This window comes from Odocoileus virginianus, chromosome 18, assembly GCF_023699985.2.
Source record: "Odocoileus virginianus isolate 20LAN1187 ecotype Illinois chromosome 18, Ovbor_1.2, whole genome shotgun sequence".
Classification (NCBI taxonomy): domain Eukaryota; kingdom Metazoa; phylum Chordata; class Mammalia; order Artiodactyla; family Cervidae; genus Odocoileus; species Odocoileus virginianus.
In genome coordinates, this window is record NC_069691.1 from 46,372,940 (window position 1) to 46,392,580 (window position 19,641).

The 19,641-nt window shown below is 44.8% G+C and overlaps 1 protein-coding gene and 1 long non-coding RNA gene across 8 annotated transcripts in view; one reads left to right on the forward strand and one right to left on the reverse strand.

The window, feature by feature from the left end:
- Nucleotides 1–19,641, forward strand: part of MSRA (methionine sulfoxide reductase A) — a 357,066-nt gene that overhangs the window by 262,285 nt on the left and 75,140 nt on the right. For all 7 annotated transcript variants that reach the window (XM_070480654.1, XM_070480655.1, XM_070480653.1 and 4 more), the window contains one exon: nucleotides 1,553–1,659. In XM_070480654.1, coding sequence (XP_070336755.1) covers nucleotides 1,553–1,659 — 107 coding nt within the window. The remainder of the gene's footprint in view (nucleotides 1–1,552; nucleotides 1,660–19,641) is intronic.
- Nucleotides 1,104–12,435, reverse strand: LOC110139093 (uncharacterized). The gene is made up of 2 exons (XR_011492838.1): nucleotides 12,300–12,435; nucleotides 1,104–2,526 (listed from the first exon to the last, which is right to left on the reverse strand). It is a non-coding gene; the product is annotated as an uncharacterized lncRNA (long non-coding RNA).

Here is a 19,641-nt window from a genome sequence, read left to right on the forward strand (position 1 = left end):
CCACCTTGGAAGCTCCTACTAATTAATATGTATCTACACTATAGTACTGCCACTGTAATACTTAAATGAATATATAACTTACAAAGAAATGAAATAGATAGCCTAATTTGATATTCAGTTCATTCAGTCACTCAGTTGTGTCCGACTCCTTCCGACCCCATGAATCTCAGCATGCCAGGCCTCCCTGTCCATCGCCAACTCCTGGAGTATACGCAGTCCCATGTCCATCAAGTTGGTGATGCCATCCAACCATCTCATCCTCTGTTTTCCCCTTCTCCTCCTGCCCTCAATCTTTCCCAGCATCAGGGTCTTTTCAAATGAGTCAGCTCTTTGCATCAAGTGGCCAAAGTATTGGAGTTTCAGCTTCAGCATCAGTCCTTCCAGTGAACACTCGGGACTGATCTCCTTTAGGATGGACTATATTACTTGGTGCTTATTGGAGGCATGGGATGGTTAATTTTTAGTATGCAATGTTAAATTAATATTTCAATGTCATTATTGATATTGGCTTTTTAATAATGAGGTCCTGATTCCCCTTGTGACCTTTGTATGTGGAGGAGAGGAGGGGGTTCCACCAGTGGGAGAATGGGATTTCTAGGAAGTCACCTAAGCTGGCTGGAGGAGGGCGTGGCTGTCTGCCCCAGTGTTCTTGCCTGGAGAACGCCACGGGCAGAGACGGAGGAACCTGGGGGGCTTTTCTCCACGAGGTTGCAGAGTCGGGCATGACCGAGCAATGAAACAGCAACAGGAGCAGCACCCACGCTGGGGGCTCGGGAACCTGGCTGTCGCTTTAGGAAGGTTGCATCTCTTATAGGAGGAGTTTGGGGTCACTTGTTAAAACTGAAACTGATGCTTCAGTGACACAGTAAATGTGTGTGAAGTTCATTTCTCTGCAGCATGGGGATCTATAGGGGATCTCTGACAGGCCGGTGGCAGTGTAAGATGGGGACTCCATCGTTCAGTTAGACATTGACCTTGAGCTCCCGTTAGCTCTACACTTGAGCTGCTGTGACTGTGGAAAGTGCACTGGGCTGACTTGAAAATGCCAGGTTTTCCTGTGACTGGGTGTGTGACCTTAGGCAAACTCTTTAAACCCATTGAACATCAGTCACTTTGTCATTTATTAGGCATCTCCTGTGTGTAGGGCACCACGCCAGGCACTTCTATGCATATTATTCCATTTCCTTATCTGCCAAGCAAGGGATGGTACCACCTGCCACACAGTGTCTCATTAGAATCCACAGAAACAGTGTGTTATCACAGTGCTTCACAATCGAAAAATGGTTATGACTTCAGTATCTGCATGGAAGAATGTGTGTTTGTAGAGCATCTACTATGATGCGAGACCCGTGGTAAATTTTCCTAAAATGCAAAGATACGTTATAATTAAAACAGGCAAAGCAAAACAGATATGTTGCCTGCTTGTTCAAGGAGAGTTGTGCCAGGATGAAATTGAAATGAGCACTTAGCAGGACGTGAGTCCTGAAGGACGTCTGACACTGGCCTCGTGGCCCGGGCCACCCCAGTAACCCTATGCTTTCCACTTCCCCAGGCATGCGCCAAGGCAACGACCACGGCTCTCAGTACCGCTCCGCCATCTACCCGACCTCCGCCGAGCACATGGGGGCAGCCCTGAGGTCCAAAGAGGACTACCAGAAGGTAGGTCCCATCTCCCTCCCAGGCCACGTGTGGGGGAAGAGTCTGGTTCTTGGCACCTGGTCCTGCATTTCATTTGCATGTTTTGGGAAGTTTCTATCAGCCTCATGGAATAGAGGCCTTCTGCCCCGTAGAATGGAGACAGAAATGGCAAGCATGTGCTCTTATGCATGTCTCTTAAAGTCAGATCATCCAGATGAATATACAACTTGACAACAAATTTCTCTCTCTCTCTGAGTCTCTCTCTCTCTCTGAGTCTCTCTCTCTCTTTTTCTTCTTTCTGTATTAATCTGCTTGGGCTGCCATGACAAAGCACTGCAGATGGGATGCTTAAACAGCAGAAATCCGTGGTCTCACGGCTCTGCTGAATCACAGGGAGTTGAAAGTCACAGTGTTGGCAGGACTGAATCTGCTCAGGGACTCTCCCCTGGGCTTGTAGCCGGCTGTCTTCTCCCTGTCTTCTCATCATCGGCTCTATGTGCGTCTGTTTCCAGGTCCAAATTAATACCATTTATGACAGCTCCAGTCACGTTAGGTCAGGGCCTTAGCTAATGACCATATTTAGCTCCATCATCTCTGTTAATGTCTCCAGGGGAAGTCACATGCTGAGGTCCTGGTAGTTGGGATTCCAGCGTATCTTTTTGGGGGACACATAATTATGACTGTTAACTGGGTGGATGTTTGTGAAGCACAGAGCGTAGCAAAGCGCTCAACAGATGGTAGCCCATGTTACTGTTGGGATTTCAACTTCAGTTTGGTAGATGAAGCCTTGGTTGCTGATACCATCACTTGAGAAAAGTAATGCATGATGAGAGAGGAGGCTTAGGGCCTGCAGAACTGTAGCGCTTGAGAGCTGGGTTAGAGAAGTGCCTAGGGCAGACGAGACATGGTGGCGGGTTTAACAGAGAACCAACCCCAAACAAAACCTTAACAGTTCATTCTATTTGGTTTAATCTCACTATATTTAATTATAAAGGTTATGTTGTTAATACTAAAAGTAACATATAATTAGTGCCATAATATTGATTTCCTAATATAATGATTCACAATCTCTTAAGGTATAAACAGTGATACTAAGAAACTCCAGAAGAATATTAATTTCCCTCTAGACTATCTCACAATGAGTTGATCTTCTCATGTTCACCTTGAAGATGTTAAGGTCAAAAGATTAGTGCCTCCCACACGATGATAAAGAGGCTAACTTACATGTAATAGTCTGGTTTCTACCCCACTATGGTTTCTATCCTTAGCTTTGAGTAGAACCCACATTGATCTTAGATAACTGATAGACATATGAAGTAAAATGTAGATATTAAGTGTTATTTATTTCAATAATTTCTCCATTACTTCTGTAGATTGGGGGAGTGTTAATCTTGAACAATTTTGTTCAATGTTAATCAATGAATAATCTTGACAGTCTTTCTAACCTAGTGCTCTTTGAATATTCTGTACGTAAGCACATGGGAATTAAATACATTCCTACATATACATATATCCCCTTCATGGATCACAGCCTTGGCTTTTAAAAGTAGGGTCTATTTCAAAAATAAAAATTGGGCTCTTCTGTGCCCCAACATCGAGATATCCACTGTGGTTCATGTAACCACGTAGAATTGCTTGATCACCAGCTCAGAGAACAAATAATGTCATGCCTCTTTTATTTTTATATGTAAATAAAAACTGGTTCTAAATTATAGTGACAGATGAGTAGAAAGTCCAGTACTTCTGTCCTGGCAAAGTGGCTAAACTCCAGAGAGTCTTGACTCTAGACCACTGCCGCCATACAACCCTCTGCCCAACAGCAGTGGTCTGTCCTGCAGTGTCCGGGAGCTGCAGGGAAGAGAGAGGCGAGGCCAAGGGCATCTGAGCTGGTGCACGAGAGGTGGCTGGTGTGACGATATGCAAAGGGTCCTTCACCTGCCGCCGCCTGGTCCAGGCCAGGCAGCTGACTGCAGTCTCCAGGATAATTTGCTATGATTTAGTGACTTTTTGGCTCCTCTGTTAGAGCAAACAAGTCTGGCTTTAGCAGGCATCCTGCTACAATTGTTGAGTTATGTAATATGCAGAGATATAGAGAGCAGAGTACATCATGAGAAATACTGGGCTGGAAGAAGCACAAGCTGGAATCAAGATCACCAGGAGAAATATCAATAACATTAGATATGCAGATGACATCACCCTTATGGCAGAAAGCAAAGAGGAACTAAAGAGCCTCTTGATGAAAGTGAAAGAGGACAGTGAAAAAGTTGGCTTAAAGCTCAACATTCAGAAAACTAAGATCATGGCATCTGGTCCCATCACTTCATGGGAAATAGATGGGGAAACAGTGGAAACAGTGGCTGATTTTATTTTGGGGGGCTCCAAAATCACTGCAGATGGTGATTGCAGCCATGAAATTAAAAGACGCTTACTCCTTGGAAGGAAAGTTATGGCCAGCCTAGACAGCATATTAAAAAGCAGAGACATTACTTTGTCAACAAAGATCCATCTAGTCAGGGCTATGGTTTTTCCAGTAGTCATGTATGGATGTGAGAATTGGACTATAAAGAAAGCTGAGCACCAAAGAATTGATGCTTTTGAACTGTGGTGTTGAAGAAGACTCTTGAGAGTCCCTTGGACTGCAAGAAAATCCAACCAGTCCATCCTAAAGATCAGTCCTGGGTGTTCATTGAAAGGACTGATGTTGGAGCTGAAACTCCAATACTTTGGCCACTTGATGTGAAGTGCTGACTCATTTGAAAAGACCCTGATGCTCTGAAAGATTGAGGGCAGTAGGAGAAGGGGACGATAGAGGATGAGATGGTTGGATGGCATCACCGACTCAATGTAAATGAGTTTGGGTAAACTCTGGGAGTTGGTGATGGACAGGGAGGCCTGGCCATGCTGTGGTTCATGGGGTCACAAAGAGTTGGACACAAATGAGCCACTGAACTGAACTAATGGTTGATATATCTGTGTATATATGATATTGATAACAACAGTACTGACTACTTACTACATGATAATTACTGTTTTAAGCATTTTATATAAATGGAACCATTTCTATATCTCTGACTCTATAAACATACATACATATCATGGATCTATAGATATAATGGATCTAATGGATATGTTTAGATATAGGTATGAATATATCTCTCTGTGTCTTTATATAAAATTATATGCACCCATGCCTCTTGTTTCTAATTTTGAAGCTCGTATCATTTTCCAACTGTCCATTTAATTGGTATAATTGATTAATACACACAGAAAAAGAAAATAGAAAAATCAGTAATTCACAGTGCCAGTGAGAGGCGGGTGTAATTAGCTTTTACACCCTATAGAAGTTGATCTGTACTTTTATGTTTACCTTAAAGAAGAACAATGTGGTCTTTACTAGGTCCACTCAGTAGGGAGACAGAGTCAGATGTCACAGGCTGCTTTCTCACAGGTCAGTGAAGGAGCAGAGGCTTGGCTTCCAGCATTTCCTCTCCAGGGTAACCCTTGGACAGATCCCTGAAGCAGTAGGGGTCTTTAATCTGGGAGAGTTATTCTTAACAATGCTGGATGAGGGTCTAGGACTCGTAATCTATCTTATCACAAACTTTTGGGTTTACCTCCGAGAGTGGGGAGGTTCTGAAGATGGATTTCTGTCATTTTATATGTACTGTTTTCTCCTGTAAGAGCTGGCATTTCTGGTGGCCCTGTCACTGCACCTGGGAGGGGGGGATCATCTTATTTGAACCCTGGTGGGACACCCCTGCACTAACTATAACATTGTTGACTCAGGTTACTAATTTAATAGTCTTCACTAGTTTGCCCCCAGTGACCCGCTAGTAACCAGCTTCTTCAGCAACTTCTTTATGCCATGCAAAGTTGAGAGTGACAGTACTGCTTACCACTGAGCAGCCATTTGAACATAAAACTAGCTGACTTTATCACAGGGACCAATTGTTGAGCTAATTAGATGTGCAGAACTGCTGATGAGCCAGAAACCCGAAGTGATTTTTCCATCTAAACCATGGTTTTCTGCAGAGTTGGCTCGGTTGTAGACACCAGGCTCACCACCAACCCTTGAAAAGGGAGAAAGGCTGAAGACATTTGCTATTTCCATCCAGATTAGGGCAGGCTGGAGAATCTCACAGGAGAGGACCTGAGTGAAACCTCAACTTCACACTGAGTTCCTTGACCTTGAAAGAGCAGGATTCTGTTTACAGAATTTGACAGCTGCTTCATATCTTTGGTGAGCTGCAGCCTTGGCACAAAATGTAGGATCTTCTTGCCTTTGGACAAAGTCTTCATGGTGGTGGTGGTTTAGTCAGTAATTTGTATCAGACTTTTGTGACCCCATGGACTGTAGCCCTCCAGGCTCCTCTGTCCATGGGATTTCCCAGGCAAGAGTACTGGAGTGGGTTATCATTCCCTTCTCCAGGGGATCTTCCCCACCCAGGGATCAAACCCAGGTCTCCCGCATTACAGGTGGATTCTTTACCACTGAGCCACCAGGGAAGCCAAAGACTTCATAGTCTTTCATTAATAGCATTTTCATATTTTTTCGCCAGAATTTCATAGTGGAATCATCTGCTTATGGTGTTCATTGGAGGAGATAATTATATGTGTTCTTGTTTTTGGATCACCAGATGTAGACAGTTTCCCTCTCAAGTGAGCCCGTGATGATGTTTTCTAGTATTCCAAACTGAATCATAGCTTCTGGCAGGGAGGGGGGTTGTTCCCATGTGATTTTTATGTTCTGAAAATCCAACTTTTCCTCATTTAGGAGCCGGATCTTTTGATCAGTAATAGACTATGTTTCCTGAAATTTGCTGAAGAATTAATAAATCAAAAGACTGTTCTGGCCACACGACCTACTTCCTTCCCAGTGCCTCATAGCTTCATGAACAATAAGCACAAGCTTTCCTCTGGATAACCTTTTTGGGTGAATATCAAATTACCCACTATGTGTCAAATATGAAACAGGGCCTTAATGTCTCTGTCTCCCAGCATGTTTGTTTATCCACCCACCCACCTATCCATCCATCCATCCATATCTTCAGCATAGCTATAGTCTCTAAGTATGTATCATGTTTTATCTTTAATTTCAATTATCTAGCAATCTGCTACTGTACTGTACATGGTGTCATTTTAAAGCAAAGTACCCAAAATGAAAGGTAAAAAGCAACAAGTATTTTTTGGCATTGCTTCAACTTCCCTGATAGCTCAGTTGATAAAGAATCTGCCTGCAATGCAGGAGACCCCAGTCCAGTTCCTGGCTTGGGAAGATCCACTGTAGAAGGGATAGGCTACCCATCCAATATTCTTGGGCTTCCCTTGTGGCTTAGCTGATAAAGAATCTGCCTGCAATGTGAGAGACTGGGGTTTGATCTCTGGGTTGGGAAGATCCTCTGGAGAAGGGAAAGGCTACCCACTCCAGTATTCTGGCCTGGAGAATTCCATGAACTGAATAGTCCATGGGGTTACAGAGTCAGACATGACTGATTGTCTTTAACTTTCACTTTGATTATTTAATTTGATCAGTGGCTGACAACTTTCCTTGGCATCCTCCCAGTCTCTGAGTAGGTGGCCAAGTGGCCTTCTCCACTTCTGTGTGTCCAATCTCCCCCTCCTTCTCTCTTACAAGGACACATGTGATCACATGTAGGGCCCACTCAATAAGCCAGGATAATCTCCCCATCACGAGATCCTTAATTTAATCACAGCTGGGAAGTCTTTGCCGTATAAAGTAACATTTACACATTCTGGGAATTAGGGCATGGACGTTTGGTCGGCAGCAGTATTGAGCCTACTACAGTCCTCAGGCCTGGATTCCATCCTGAAATTGTCACATGTCATGACTCATGTGACAGTGGTAGCTTTTGGAGGCTGAAACTGGGAGTTCTTTTTTCCTGGGCTGCTCACCCAGTGGGCACCCATCTGGCTTCTTCTGAGCCCCAGGGCCACACACAGAACACACTTGGTGCCCCAGGGAGGATGGGGCTTGCTCTCCTCTCTCTAGAGATCCTTGTCTAATTTTGAACAGAGATACAAATTTGCACCGGCTTATCCCCTTTCAAACATCTCTACCTTCAAAAAATATCCAGCTTCATCCCCATCCTACTTACCAAAATAAAGTAGCATACTAAAAATAACAACAGGGAAAAAAAATCCTGAGAGCTAGATTTGGAGGAGAAAATTTTGTGTGTGTGTGTGCGCACATGTGTGTGTATAATCAAAATAATGTTTGAATGGTTGGCGAGGATGTGCTAGTGCTGTCTTAATCACTTACTACCTGTGGATCCATGACTTCTATTTCTTGTCTTCATTTTAGAATTATCTGAGTCTGAATAGCATAATTTCCTCATAGATTTGTTATAAGAATTAAATAATATTTTCTATATATGTAAAAATACATTAAAAATTCTATATATGTAAAAATACTTCTTGTTATGGACATATATATATATATGTATGTATGTATACACACACACACACACACGCATGCACATACTATAATATAGCTAGCATGTTGTACCCACCCAATATTCATTCAATGAAGCTGAGCCCCTTCAGTCTTCTAGTCAAGAAAATAGCTCCAATTATGCCAACTCAACTGAGAGAAATTAAATATTCTCAATAAATATCCAGTTATGCTATAATCATAATATAACTGGACCTGATAATTCCCTACCAGAAGGTACAGATCCTTTGTGTTTCCTTATAAGCATCGATAGCCTGAAAATTTGAAAATGTCTTTCCTTCTGTACCTTACCCCACCTTCCCCAGTAAATTAATACATTAATTACCTTATCAGCTATTAATTATGTACTGATTAGTTTCCAGACTCACATTATAGTTGTTTCACACACAGCTATTGGAAGAAGGATCTCATGAAGTTTCTTGCAATAAACTGTGCTATGCAACAGCACAGAAGCCCATGTGTCACAAATGCTCTTACTTGTAGACCATTCTCTGGGAACTGTCCTGACTTTAAGTGGGCTGTTTGGGGGCTCCTGGTTCATCCTTGTTTCCCCCAAGACCTGGTTCTGTTCTTCGAATCTAGCGGATTGTCAGCAAATATTTGTTGGCCTAACTGAAAAGATGTAGCAGAGTAAGGAACCACCTTTACTCCTTGTTACAGACTGAACAGTTGAGTCCTCCCAAAATGTGTACATTGAAGCCCTAACTCTCAATGTATTAGGAGCTGGGGTCTTTGGGTGATTTGAGTCAGATGAGGTCATGAGGGTGGGGCCCTCGTGATGGGATTAGTGTCCTTGTAAAAAGAGATGCCAGAGAGCACCCTCTCCCTCTCTTTCTCTCTCCCCTCAAGCACGCAAAGAAGAGGTTACCTGAGCACATAGTGAGATGGTAGTCATCTCTAAGTGACGAAATAATATTCACAATGAAACCTATCCTGCTGGCACCTCCCTGCCTCCAGAACTGGGATAAATAATTGTCCTTTTTAAAGCCACCCGGTCTGTAGTACGTTGTGGCAGGCAGAGCTTACTGAGATGCCAGGAAAGGGTGGAGACGGTGGGTGAGGGCACCTGGCTGGGGTCCTGCTCTGCCCTTACTGACCCTGCCCTTGGGTGAGCCCTTACAGCTCTACTTCCTTGCATATAAAGTGGGAAGATGAGAACAGCAAAAGTTTTTATAAATTGTAACAGTTTCTTGTGCTTTGTCCCACATCATATGAGTGGTAACCCTCACCCCACACAGGGAGGTGGTTCAGGATCTGCCCTCCTACCTGCCTTAGAAAGGAACCGAAGCTTAAAGGGCTTCATTCACATTTCCAAGATGACCCAGGGAATACATATAGTGAGAGCCACCTGACTCTGAATTCCACATGCTTTCCTCACACACTGTACTTGGTAATCTGTCAAGCATTTTACACATATCACGGTTTTAATGGGCTGACTCCAGAGACAAGGCTACTGGCAATGACTTCATCCTGCTTTTCCAGGGGCCCTGAGATTTCAAACCATTGCAGAAATTTAGAATCAGAGAACCTTCCTTTCTGTCAGGAACAGAGAAGATGGCAGGCTGATTCCCGTTTCTTTGTTCATGAAGAAATGGATAGGTTGCATTCTAGACATACCCCTTCTTGATCTCTTGCATTCTCTGTGCTCCGATGTGAAAACCAGCAACAGCACTGAAAGATTCTGCTTTCACCAACACCAGAAATCACTTATGAATATTTGCATCGAAGCACCCTGAGTAGACATGGGTAAATGTCAGTTGATATTTTATGGTTTTGGGGATTAGCCAGCTTTTCCTCTTCTTCTTTTTTTTAACTTGTGCTATTGTTTAAAGCATGCATGGAGTTATGATTTTTAAATGTCCATGGAAAAGCCCTGAATAATTCATTCACTTACCTTAATCAAAGAGAAAAGTCCCCTTTGTCTGCCCGGGAATAAAGATGAAATTCCTCTTACACCCCTCTTGTAGCTTTGGGGTTATCATCACAGGTATTATTATGAACCCTAAACAAGAATGTGTGAAATGAATGTTTTTAAAATGCCCATTTCTGAGAGGCAGGCATCTGTATCTCTGTGTGTGCAGCCATATAGACAGATAAATCTTTGGCCTTAATGGTTTAGTTGCACAGGGTGATTATTTTCATTTCCACTTACTACTGTGTGTTAGACTCCTCATGTATGAGTACGAATTGCTCTTTCTTGACTGTATTTAGAAATACCTGCATTACCCCTGGGTATTTGTTCATTAATAGGGGGTGGGGAGAGAAAAAGCTTGTAATAATGGGCTTTACATATTATTAAACTGGATGTGTTCAGATTAGGGTCCAAGTGAAAAAAAATCTAGTTTGTGTTACTGCCCTCTGGTGGTTGCAGTGTGTTGCTGCAGTGGCAGGGAAGTAGCCGCGTCCCTGGGGCGGAGCTCTGCCTGCGGTGGCTGAGAGCCAGGCAGACCCTGGGACTTTGCCGGGCCACCAGTCTTTGATTCACATTCACTGCTTTCCATCCAGGTGCACTGCAGGCACCCTAGGATTCCACTTAGTGGCCAGAATAACGATCAAAAAGCCTGTGTCCACACAAAATAACGCTGACCAACGTAGGGTGACATTCGAGTGAATTCAGATTCTCCGTGAACCACACTCCTCATCTTTCAAGATCAGCATGGGAAGATGCAGTGGCTCCCCTTGTGCGACATATGTACCCCCTGTGGTATCCAAGGTGACTTTGGATGTCTCCAGATAAGCATTTTCAATGTTAATAGTTATGTGTTAATATTTTAACATGTCGTGGGCACAACGCAGGGAGTGTTTGATACCCATGGTCTCCTGGACGTAGGTGCCGACCAGGAGATGGTGCCCACGCACAGCGGCCTTCTTTGCAGCGATGCAGCACTGGGTTGGTGAGCTGTTGGTTGATGGGGCAAGGCCCATGTGGAGGTGGGGGGACGACTGGGGGCAGCAGCAGCCGGCTCCATGCTTGTGGTGTGACCTTGGCGTGTTAACCTCAATAAGCCTGGGTGTCCTGATTTGTTGAATAGGATCATAATGGCTCCTCCTTAGGGTGCTGTAGATTTTTAAAGGTGCGGTGCACACGTCAGGCGTCTGTCTTGGAATACGGCCCCCTGTCTCCCCACACTCGGACACTTCTCTGAGCCTTCTTTCCTCCCTGATCGAATCCTGCTGTGCTTGCCATATTCCGTTCTTCATCAGGCCCGCTGTCAGTTTCCATGTTCTTCTCCCTCTTGAATACAGGTGGGCTCTCCCCCTGTGGACTGCACTCCATGTGGCACCCTGCACAAAGCAGGCTCTTTCCTTGTGCCTGTGGCAGGAGTTAAGCGCAGGAGCAAAATAATTCCAAGTGACATTTGCCCATCCTTTGACACAGTCAGTGAGTGCATTGCATCTATCAGGTGAGGACAGGACCTGTCCATTGTCCCTCCTGTCTCCCTGATCCATGTGATCTGATAGGGTTAGGTTCCTACCCATTGGCTGCAGGCAGGGAAGAGAAAAGGTCTGCAGTGTCTAGAGCCCCGCCTGAGCTAATATCTCTCTTATCTTACCAATTGATATATGTATAGGTTTATGGTCTGCGCCTGCGTGCACACGCTCTACTTGTTAATTTCAGCGGAAGAGAAAGGAAAAGCAATGGGAACATTTTAAATAACAGTATTTAGCACTAGGATAGGATCTATTTTAGAGTTAACAGAGGAGCCTTTGTTGCTCACGAAGGTAGATTTATAGGCCTTGCCCTGGCTTAATCTGTGTAAAAAAGACACTCCTGTCTCCTTTGGAGTGGTCTGATGGGAGAAACTACCCCGGGTGGGGGTTGGGGGGGGGGGGGGGGGGAGGAGCCCTGGCAGTTAAGGATAAACGCAGTGAAGCAGGGTTGTTGTCTGCCTTTAAAATCCCTGCGGATTTTGTCTCAGCTCTGTGTGATTCTAAGTTTCTCCACTTGCCCTCCACGGAGCTTCCCACTCTCTTCGTAAACGGCTGCAGAATGCCCGCTTACATGTCTGCCATGGAGACGATGTTCATTTAAGGCTTCAAGAAGTCAGAGCTTTCATGTTGGCCGTGAAAGCCAGAGAGCCGCAAGCACCTCAGTGGCGGAGATGAAAGGACATATGTGTGCGCGTGTGTGTTTGGAACTTAAAGGACAGGGAGAAAAAGAAAATAGATGTTACCGCTTTGCACTTACTTCAAAATATGCCTGACTCCCTCTGGTGGGACCGTTTAACTCCAAATGCGTCCCCCACTCCCACCTCACGCTCCCCGCCCCCACCACATTCATCTTGGCTCATGTGACATCTGTTCTGGGCACTGCGGAGCAAGTCTTCTCGTTGCCATGGCAGCCAGTGGAGAGAGCCCGCCCATTGGCTGCTAGCGGAGAGGAGAAAAAAAGGCCCGCAGTGTCAGAGGTCGCGCGCCTGGTGCCCGCCTGCCACTGTTTTCAGTCAGCTGCTGGCGGGGCCACGTTACCGGAGCGCGCGGCAGCGGGCAGAGGCCCGCAGGGACCGCCCGCCACAGCTGTGGACCCCGCCGGGCGGAAGGGGGGCCCCCGAGGTCAATGTCATTAGTTTCTCCCTCAAGTGTGAAGTGCGTGAAGGACAAAAGCAGAGCCTGTGGAGAAGAGTGGGCTGCCTTCTCCTTCACCTTGAACTACTCTGAGGTCTCTTTTCTTCTGGAGTGTTTGGATTGAAATTCCTAGGATGACCCTTCCTACTCCCAGCCTTCCCCATAGTGAGAGAGGCCCTGGGCCCCAGTTAAGCTGTCGAAATAAAAGCCTGTCTCAGATTCCATTTACCTTGACCATTATTACCCCGTCACTCTAACACCAAAAGAGGACAGTGTTCCATTTCAAAATCTACACCCAAAACCTGATTGTTTTTAAAATCATTTCCCTCTTGTTGGAGTCATCTCTGAATTTCATGATGTGATTGGAATCCTAGCTGGAGGGTCTCGTAGTCATGGCATCAGAGGTATAGGTCACTCACATCCTTACCTCCTGACCGATGAATCTCTGTCCCCAGGGCCTGATCGTGCACACGGACAGGTAGACAGAGGAGCAGCCTTGAAATCCTCATTTACTGAACCCCAGCTGCCTCTCCTGGGCTCCCTTCTCCGGGCAGGTTTTAGGTCCCCACTGATGAGTGATGGGGTGTCCTGGCACCAGCCACAGCCGGGACCTTCAGTCCCCAGAGCGCGGCACCAGTTGGGATTTGGCTGGACAAACCCTGACAACGGCAGTTCAACATAATTGCGGCTGGAGAAGGAAGGTTTGCGAACATTCCCTCATCCGTTCCTCCCATGTGTGGTCCCTGCTTCACAGCGGGCTGATCCTGGTAGTTTCCCAGGTCATACTCTTGTGAACGGGTGAGCTCGCGATGCACACTGCAGTTCTTTGCTTCCGAACTCTGTCTGCATTTGTCACTCAAGCCACAGGGGCCCCTGGATGTCTGAGACCCCCGCAGACTTATATATTGGGAAGGTAGCCTATGATGAAGACCACTCCTCCCAGCTCTACGCGTGCTTTGTCATGCCTATTTCACACTTGGTGAGAATGTTAACGTTGGTGTTTAATTCGTCGAGATCAGGGACTAATGGCTTGAGGAATTTTTCTTGCTCCTTATGGCAGCTGCTTGTGGTTATAACCTGTATACGTAATATATAACCTGTATATATAACCTGTAGCACTGTATACGTGTATTTTCACTGAGCAAAAAGCTCCCAGCTGATGACAAGGAGGGGATTTGTGTCAGAACCAGTGAGACAAAGTGAAAAATTACTGTCCCCTTTGCTTCATGCTCTCAGGCTTACTTTGGCCCCTTATTTATTTTCAGATAGTTTGGGCTTTATCAGAGTAGAAATGTAGGGGAATTCCCTGGTGGTCCGGTGGTTAGGACTCAGCACTTCCACTGCAGGGAGCAGGGATCTGAGTCCTGATCAGAGAACTAGGATCCTGCAAGCAGCGCAGAGTCACCAAAAAAGAAATGTACCACAAAATAATGTTGGAGGAGGTCTGTGTTATTGAGGTCTGCCTCTCTGCCATCTTTGCTCATTCCTTTGGCCTGAATCTAGAAGTTTGAGGATTTACTCCTAAGTCTTGGAAAGAACTATGGAACAGAAAAAGAAGTCTTGTCACTTACCTGTCTTTGTATCATTGTAAGAGAGTGATTGCTTCTGCAGTTCGGCAAAACCAGGACCAAAACAGTTGCCAGTGATTCAGGTATTAGTTTTTCTATCCACGTGCTGATCAGAGTCAGGAAAGTTGATGAACAGTGGGATGGGTTGGAAACGAGGCAGGCAGTCCCCACAAGCTTGCTCTCAAATCCAGTATCCTGAGTCACTAGAGGTTATTAAACCCACCAGCAAAACTGAGCTTGTTCCTCTCCTCCCTCTTACACTGGGAACAGTACCCACTTAGGGAAAATTAAGCAAAATTGAGAGCGTGTGCTTTTCTAGAAATAGGACCTTAACAAGCATTCAGAAGAATGTGCTTCAGTGGCAAGAATGCTGGAATATTTCACAGTGCAACTCATGGTTTTTATCAAAACTTGAGTGGTGAAGTTACCATGAGTCATGTTTTGCCCACAAAGATAGGATCAAGTCTATAGAGTAAAGACATAAGACAGTAGGTTTTCACTTACAAAACCTACAAGCAACTGTTCTTCCAATTACACTTTCCACTCATCCCAGCATTCACTGCTAATGCTCTTTTTACCACCCTTCATAAGTATTTATGAAGCCATAAGAAAAAAATGCAGTGAGAAACAGGTTAACAGTGAGTTTTCCAGAAAGAAAATTAAACAAGCAAAAGCCAGAGAAGCTCCTGGTGTCCATTTAAACACGTGGAAGAGAAGTCAGTCAACTCCCTGAACTGGTAAGAAATCCCCCACTGCCCGCCGTCATGACTCCCTAGAGACGCAGGACTGAGACCACTAACCATCACGCCTCCTGCTGCCCACTCCACATCTAAAGCACGACCAGGTTTCCTTCCCCCTCCCATTTTCTTATCTGTAAGTTTAGACTCATCTATCTGGAGAAATTTCTCTAAGGTATTTAGTGCAACACTATTTAGCCACGTGATGTGGATTAATGGTTGTCTAAAATGACCTTTAGGGCTTCCCACGTGGCTCAGTGGTAAAGAATCCGCCTGCCAATGCAGGAGACATAAGAGATGGAGGTTTGATCCCTGGGTCAGGAAGACCCCTAGAGGAGGGAATGGCAACCCACTCCAGTATCCTTGCCTGGAGAATGCCACGGACAGAGGAGCTGGGTGGGCCACATTGCATGGGGGTCACAAAGAGTTGGCCATGATTGAGCATGGCACAGCAGCAAGATGACCCTCGATGTCCTCACTGATTCTCAGGTTGTATCACATAATGACTCGATTTGAAAAAAGTGGGAAAAATCAGATGATTTTTCTAGATCATTCAGGTATGATTCAAATCAAATCCCTTATGATTATACAGTGAAAGTGAGAAATAGATATAAGGGACTAGATCTGATAGACAGAGGGCCTGATGAACTATGGACAGAGGTTTGTGACACTGTACAGGAGACAGGGATCAAGACCATCCCCATGGAAAAGAAATGCAAAAAAGCAAAATGGCTGTCTGAGGAGGCCTTGCAAATAGCTGTGAAAGGAAGAGAACAGAAAAGGAGAAAGGAAAGATATACCCATTTGAATGCAGAGTTCCAAAGAATACCAAGGAGAGATAAGAAAGCCTTCCTCAGTGATCAATGCAAAGAAATAGAGGAAAACAATAGAATGGGAAACACTAGCAGATCTCTTCAAGAAAATTAGAGATACCAAGAGAACATTTCATGCAAAGATGGGCTCAATAAAGGACAGAAATGGTATGGACCTAACAGAAGCAGAAGATACTAAGAAGAGGTGGCAAGAATACACAGAAGAACTGTACAAAAAAGATCTTCATGACCCAGATAATCACAATGGTGTGATCACTCACCTAGAGCCAGACATCCTGGAATGTGAAGTCAAGTGGGCCTTCGGAAGCATCACTACAAACAAAGCTAGTGGAGGTGATGAAATTCCAGTTCCAATTCAAATCCTAGTAGATGATGCTGTGAAAGTGCTGCACTCAATATATCAGCAAATTTGGAAAACTCATCAGTGGCCACAGGACTGGAAAAGGTCAGTTTTCATTCCAATCCCAAAGAAAGGCAATGCCAAAAGAATGTGCAAACTACTGCACAATTGCACTCATCTCACACGCTAGTAAAGTAATGCTCAAAATTCTCCAAGCCAGGCTTCAGCAATACATGAACCGTGAACTTCCAGATGTTCAAGCTGGTTTTAGGAAAGGCAGAGGAACCAGAGATCAAATTGCCAACATCTGCTGGATCATCAAAAAAGCAAGAGAGTTCCAGAAAAACATCTATTTCTGCTTCATTGACTATGCCAAAGCCTTTGACTGTGTGGATCACAATAAACTGTGGAAAATTCTTCAAGACATGGGAATACCAGACCACCTGACCTGCCTCTTGAGAAACCTATATGCAGGTCAGGAAGTGACAGTTAGAACTGGACATGGACCAACAGACTGGTTCCAAATAGGAAAAGGGGTACGTCAAGGCTATCACCTACTTAACTTATATGCAAAGTACGTCATGAAAAACGCTGAGTTGGAAGAAGCACAAGCTGGAATCAAGATTGCCGGGAGAGATATCAGTAACCTCAGATATGCAGATGACACCACCCTTATGCCAGAAAGTGAAGAAGAACTAAAGAGCCTCTTGATGAAAGTGAAAGAGGAGAGTGAAAAAGTTGGCTTAAAGCTCAACATGCAGAAAACTAAGATCATGGCATCCGGTCCTATCACTTCATGGCATCCAGTCCCATCACTTCATGGCAAATAGATGTGGAAACAGTGGCTGACTTTATTTTGGGGAACTGCAAAATCACTGCAGATGGTGATTGCAACCATGAAATTAAAAGATGCTTACTCCTTGGAAGGAAAGTTATGACCAGCCTAGACAGCATGTTGAAAAGCAGAGACATTACTTTGTCAACAAAGATCCATCTAGTCAAAACTATGGTTTTTCCAGTAGTCATATATGGATGTGAGAGTTGGACTATAAAGAAAGCTGAGTGCCGAAGAATTGATGCTTATGAACTGTGGTGTTGGAGAAGACTCTTGAGAGTCCCTTGGACTGCAAGAAAATCCAACCAGTCCATCCTAAAGGAGATCAGTCCTGGGTGTTCATTGAAAGGACTGATGTTGAAGCTGAAACTCCAATACTTGGCCACCTGATGTGAAGAGCTGACTCATTTGAAAAGACCCTGATGCTGGGAAAGATTGAGGGCGGGAGAAGGGGACGACAGAGGATGAAATGGCTGGATGGGATCACCGATTCAATGGACATGGGTTTGAGTAAACTCCGGGAGCTGGTGATTGACAGGAAGGCCTGGTGTGCTGCGGTTCATGGGGTCGCAAAGAGTCAGACACGACTGAGTGATTGAACTGAACTGAACTGATAACATAATGATGATTACAAAAACAAACAAACTATGGATTGGGGTTAGAGCTTGATATCCTCTCAGTAGATTTATTGGGCACCTACTGTATACCAGGAGACTGCATGCGAGCACTTGGTTTTGATCTGAAAACTAAACTCTTGACACCTTGTGTTGTTTGCATCAGTTTCTTACAGGGCAATAAACACAATGTACAAAGTCTTCCAAATGTAGCTTGAATTGTTTGTTTTCTTTAGACATTCTCATTTTCTTAAGGAAAGGAAAGCACCAGACCCCTTGTGCCACAGGGATGCCTTTCCTAGCTTAGAAACCCATTTACCAATATCGATACTTTATTACAAAATAGCAAGATTCAGTGGAAAAGAGAAATCATCGTGGAAGGAAAAAGGAACCTGGTTTCAGGAATATCATTATTTGTGCCATGAACACTAATTTATTGTTTTTACACATATTCACCCAAAGGCTGTGGTATGGTTTCAGGAATTCACAGAGCACAATACCCAAGCACTTGTGATAGGAAAATCGGATTCAGCAAAGTGCTCTTCTTTCTGCTACATCAGTTTGTAAAGTGGTCCTAAAAACACACAGGTTCTTTGTTATGACAGCACGGCTTTGTGTTTCTGGTTTAAGACTAATAGGACATGAAAGCAGGGGTAAATTAGAAGCCTAGAAAATTGAGGACTGCGGGTTGATAAGCAGTAAATGAACAGTGCTTGCATACCCAGTTGCTTCGGTCACGTCCGACTCTTTTGCGACCCCGTGGAGCCCACCAGGCTCCTCTGACCATGAGGATTCTCCAGACAAGAATACTGGAGTGGGTTGCCATGCCCTCCTCCAGGGGATCTTCCCAACCCAGGGATTGAACCCATGTCTCCTGCATTGCAGGTGGGTTCTTTACCACTGAGCCACCGGGGCCGCCCAAATGAACAGTAGGGATCCTCAAAGAGTAGCGGAAGAAAAAGTGTCCTTATGTAAAGGCAAGTAGGATGTGTTGAGGGATCAGGTGGGACTAAAAAAGAAACTTCAGGCCACTGTCTGTACGTTGTGTTTGAAAAAGGAACCTGGGAACATAGACCTGGGTAGACAAACAGCAGAAAATGAAAGGTGGGCCAGAATCAGTGTTTCTCGGTAGGAAAAAAATGAAAAAACAAAAACGCATATTTTAAGACTGAGAGAACACTGGAAAGATCATGCAGACCAAAAAATGTGTGAGAAGCACTGCATCTGTGCTGAAAAGTTTCTACCACCACCTGATGGGTGTTTGTGGTGCTTCAGCCACTCATGGGTTGCCAGGTGGCTCAGTGGTAAAGAATCCACCTGCCAATGCAGGAGATGCGGGTTCGATGCCTGGGTCAGGAAGAGCCCCTGGAGAAGGAAATGGCCAACTCACTCCAGTATTCTTGCCTGGGAAATCCCGTGGACAGAGGAGCCTGGTGGGCTACAGTCCATGCAGTGGCAAAGAGTCGGACACGACTAAACAACAGCAGCCACGCATATGACTTTTTAAAAGTAATATGGTCATCTGCACAGTGGAGCTAATAATCCTCAGCTTGCTGGCTCACACTGTGGGGCTGGAAGATCTAGGGAGATGTAGACATGAAGATCATTGTCAACTCGAAAAAGAAATGTAGATGCCCGGCCTGAGCTGGATTATGTTTGCTATGGCAGAAGAGAACCCAGTTCCCAGTCCTGGAAGCCAGGCCGCATTTTCCACCTGATGGCAGAGCTGACATTTTGTTCTTTTTGATTTTTTTTTCACTCACTGGGGTTCTTAACTGGTTCTTATGCAGTGTGATGACGTGATTGCCAAGAGAAAGTTGAGGGTGGCTTACATATAGAAGTTTTGTTTATCTCCTCTGTGTCACCAGCTATCACCATTTGCTTTAGCTTGAAACACCATAGCTCATGGACCCACACTCCTGGTCCATGTTTCAGTTGGTGTTTGTGAAATTCCTTTTTTTTTTAACTTTTTATTTTATGTCGGAGTATAGCCAATTAACAATGTTGTGATGGTTTCAGGTGGACAGCGGACTATTCA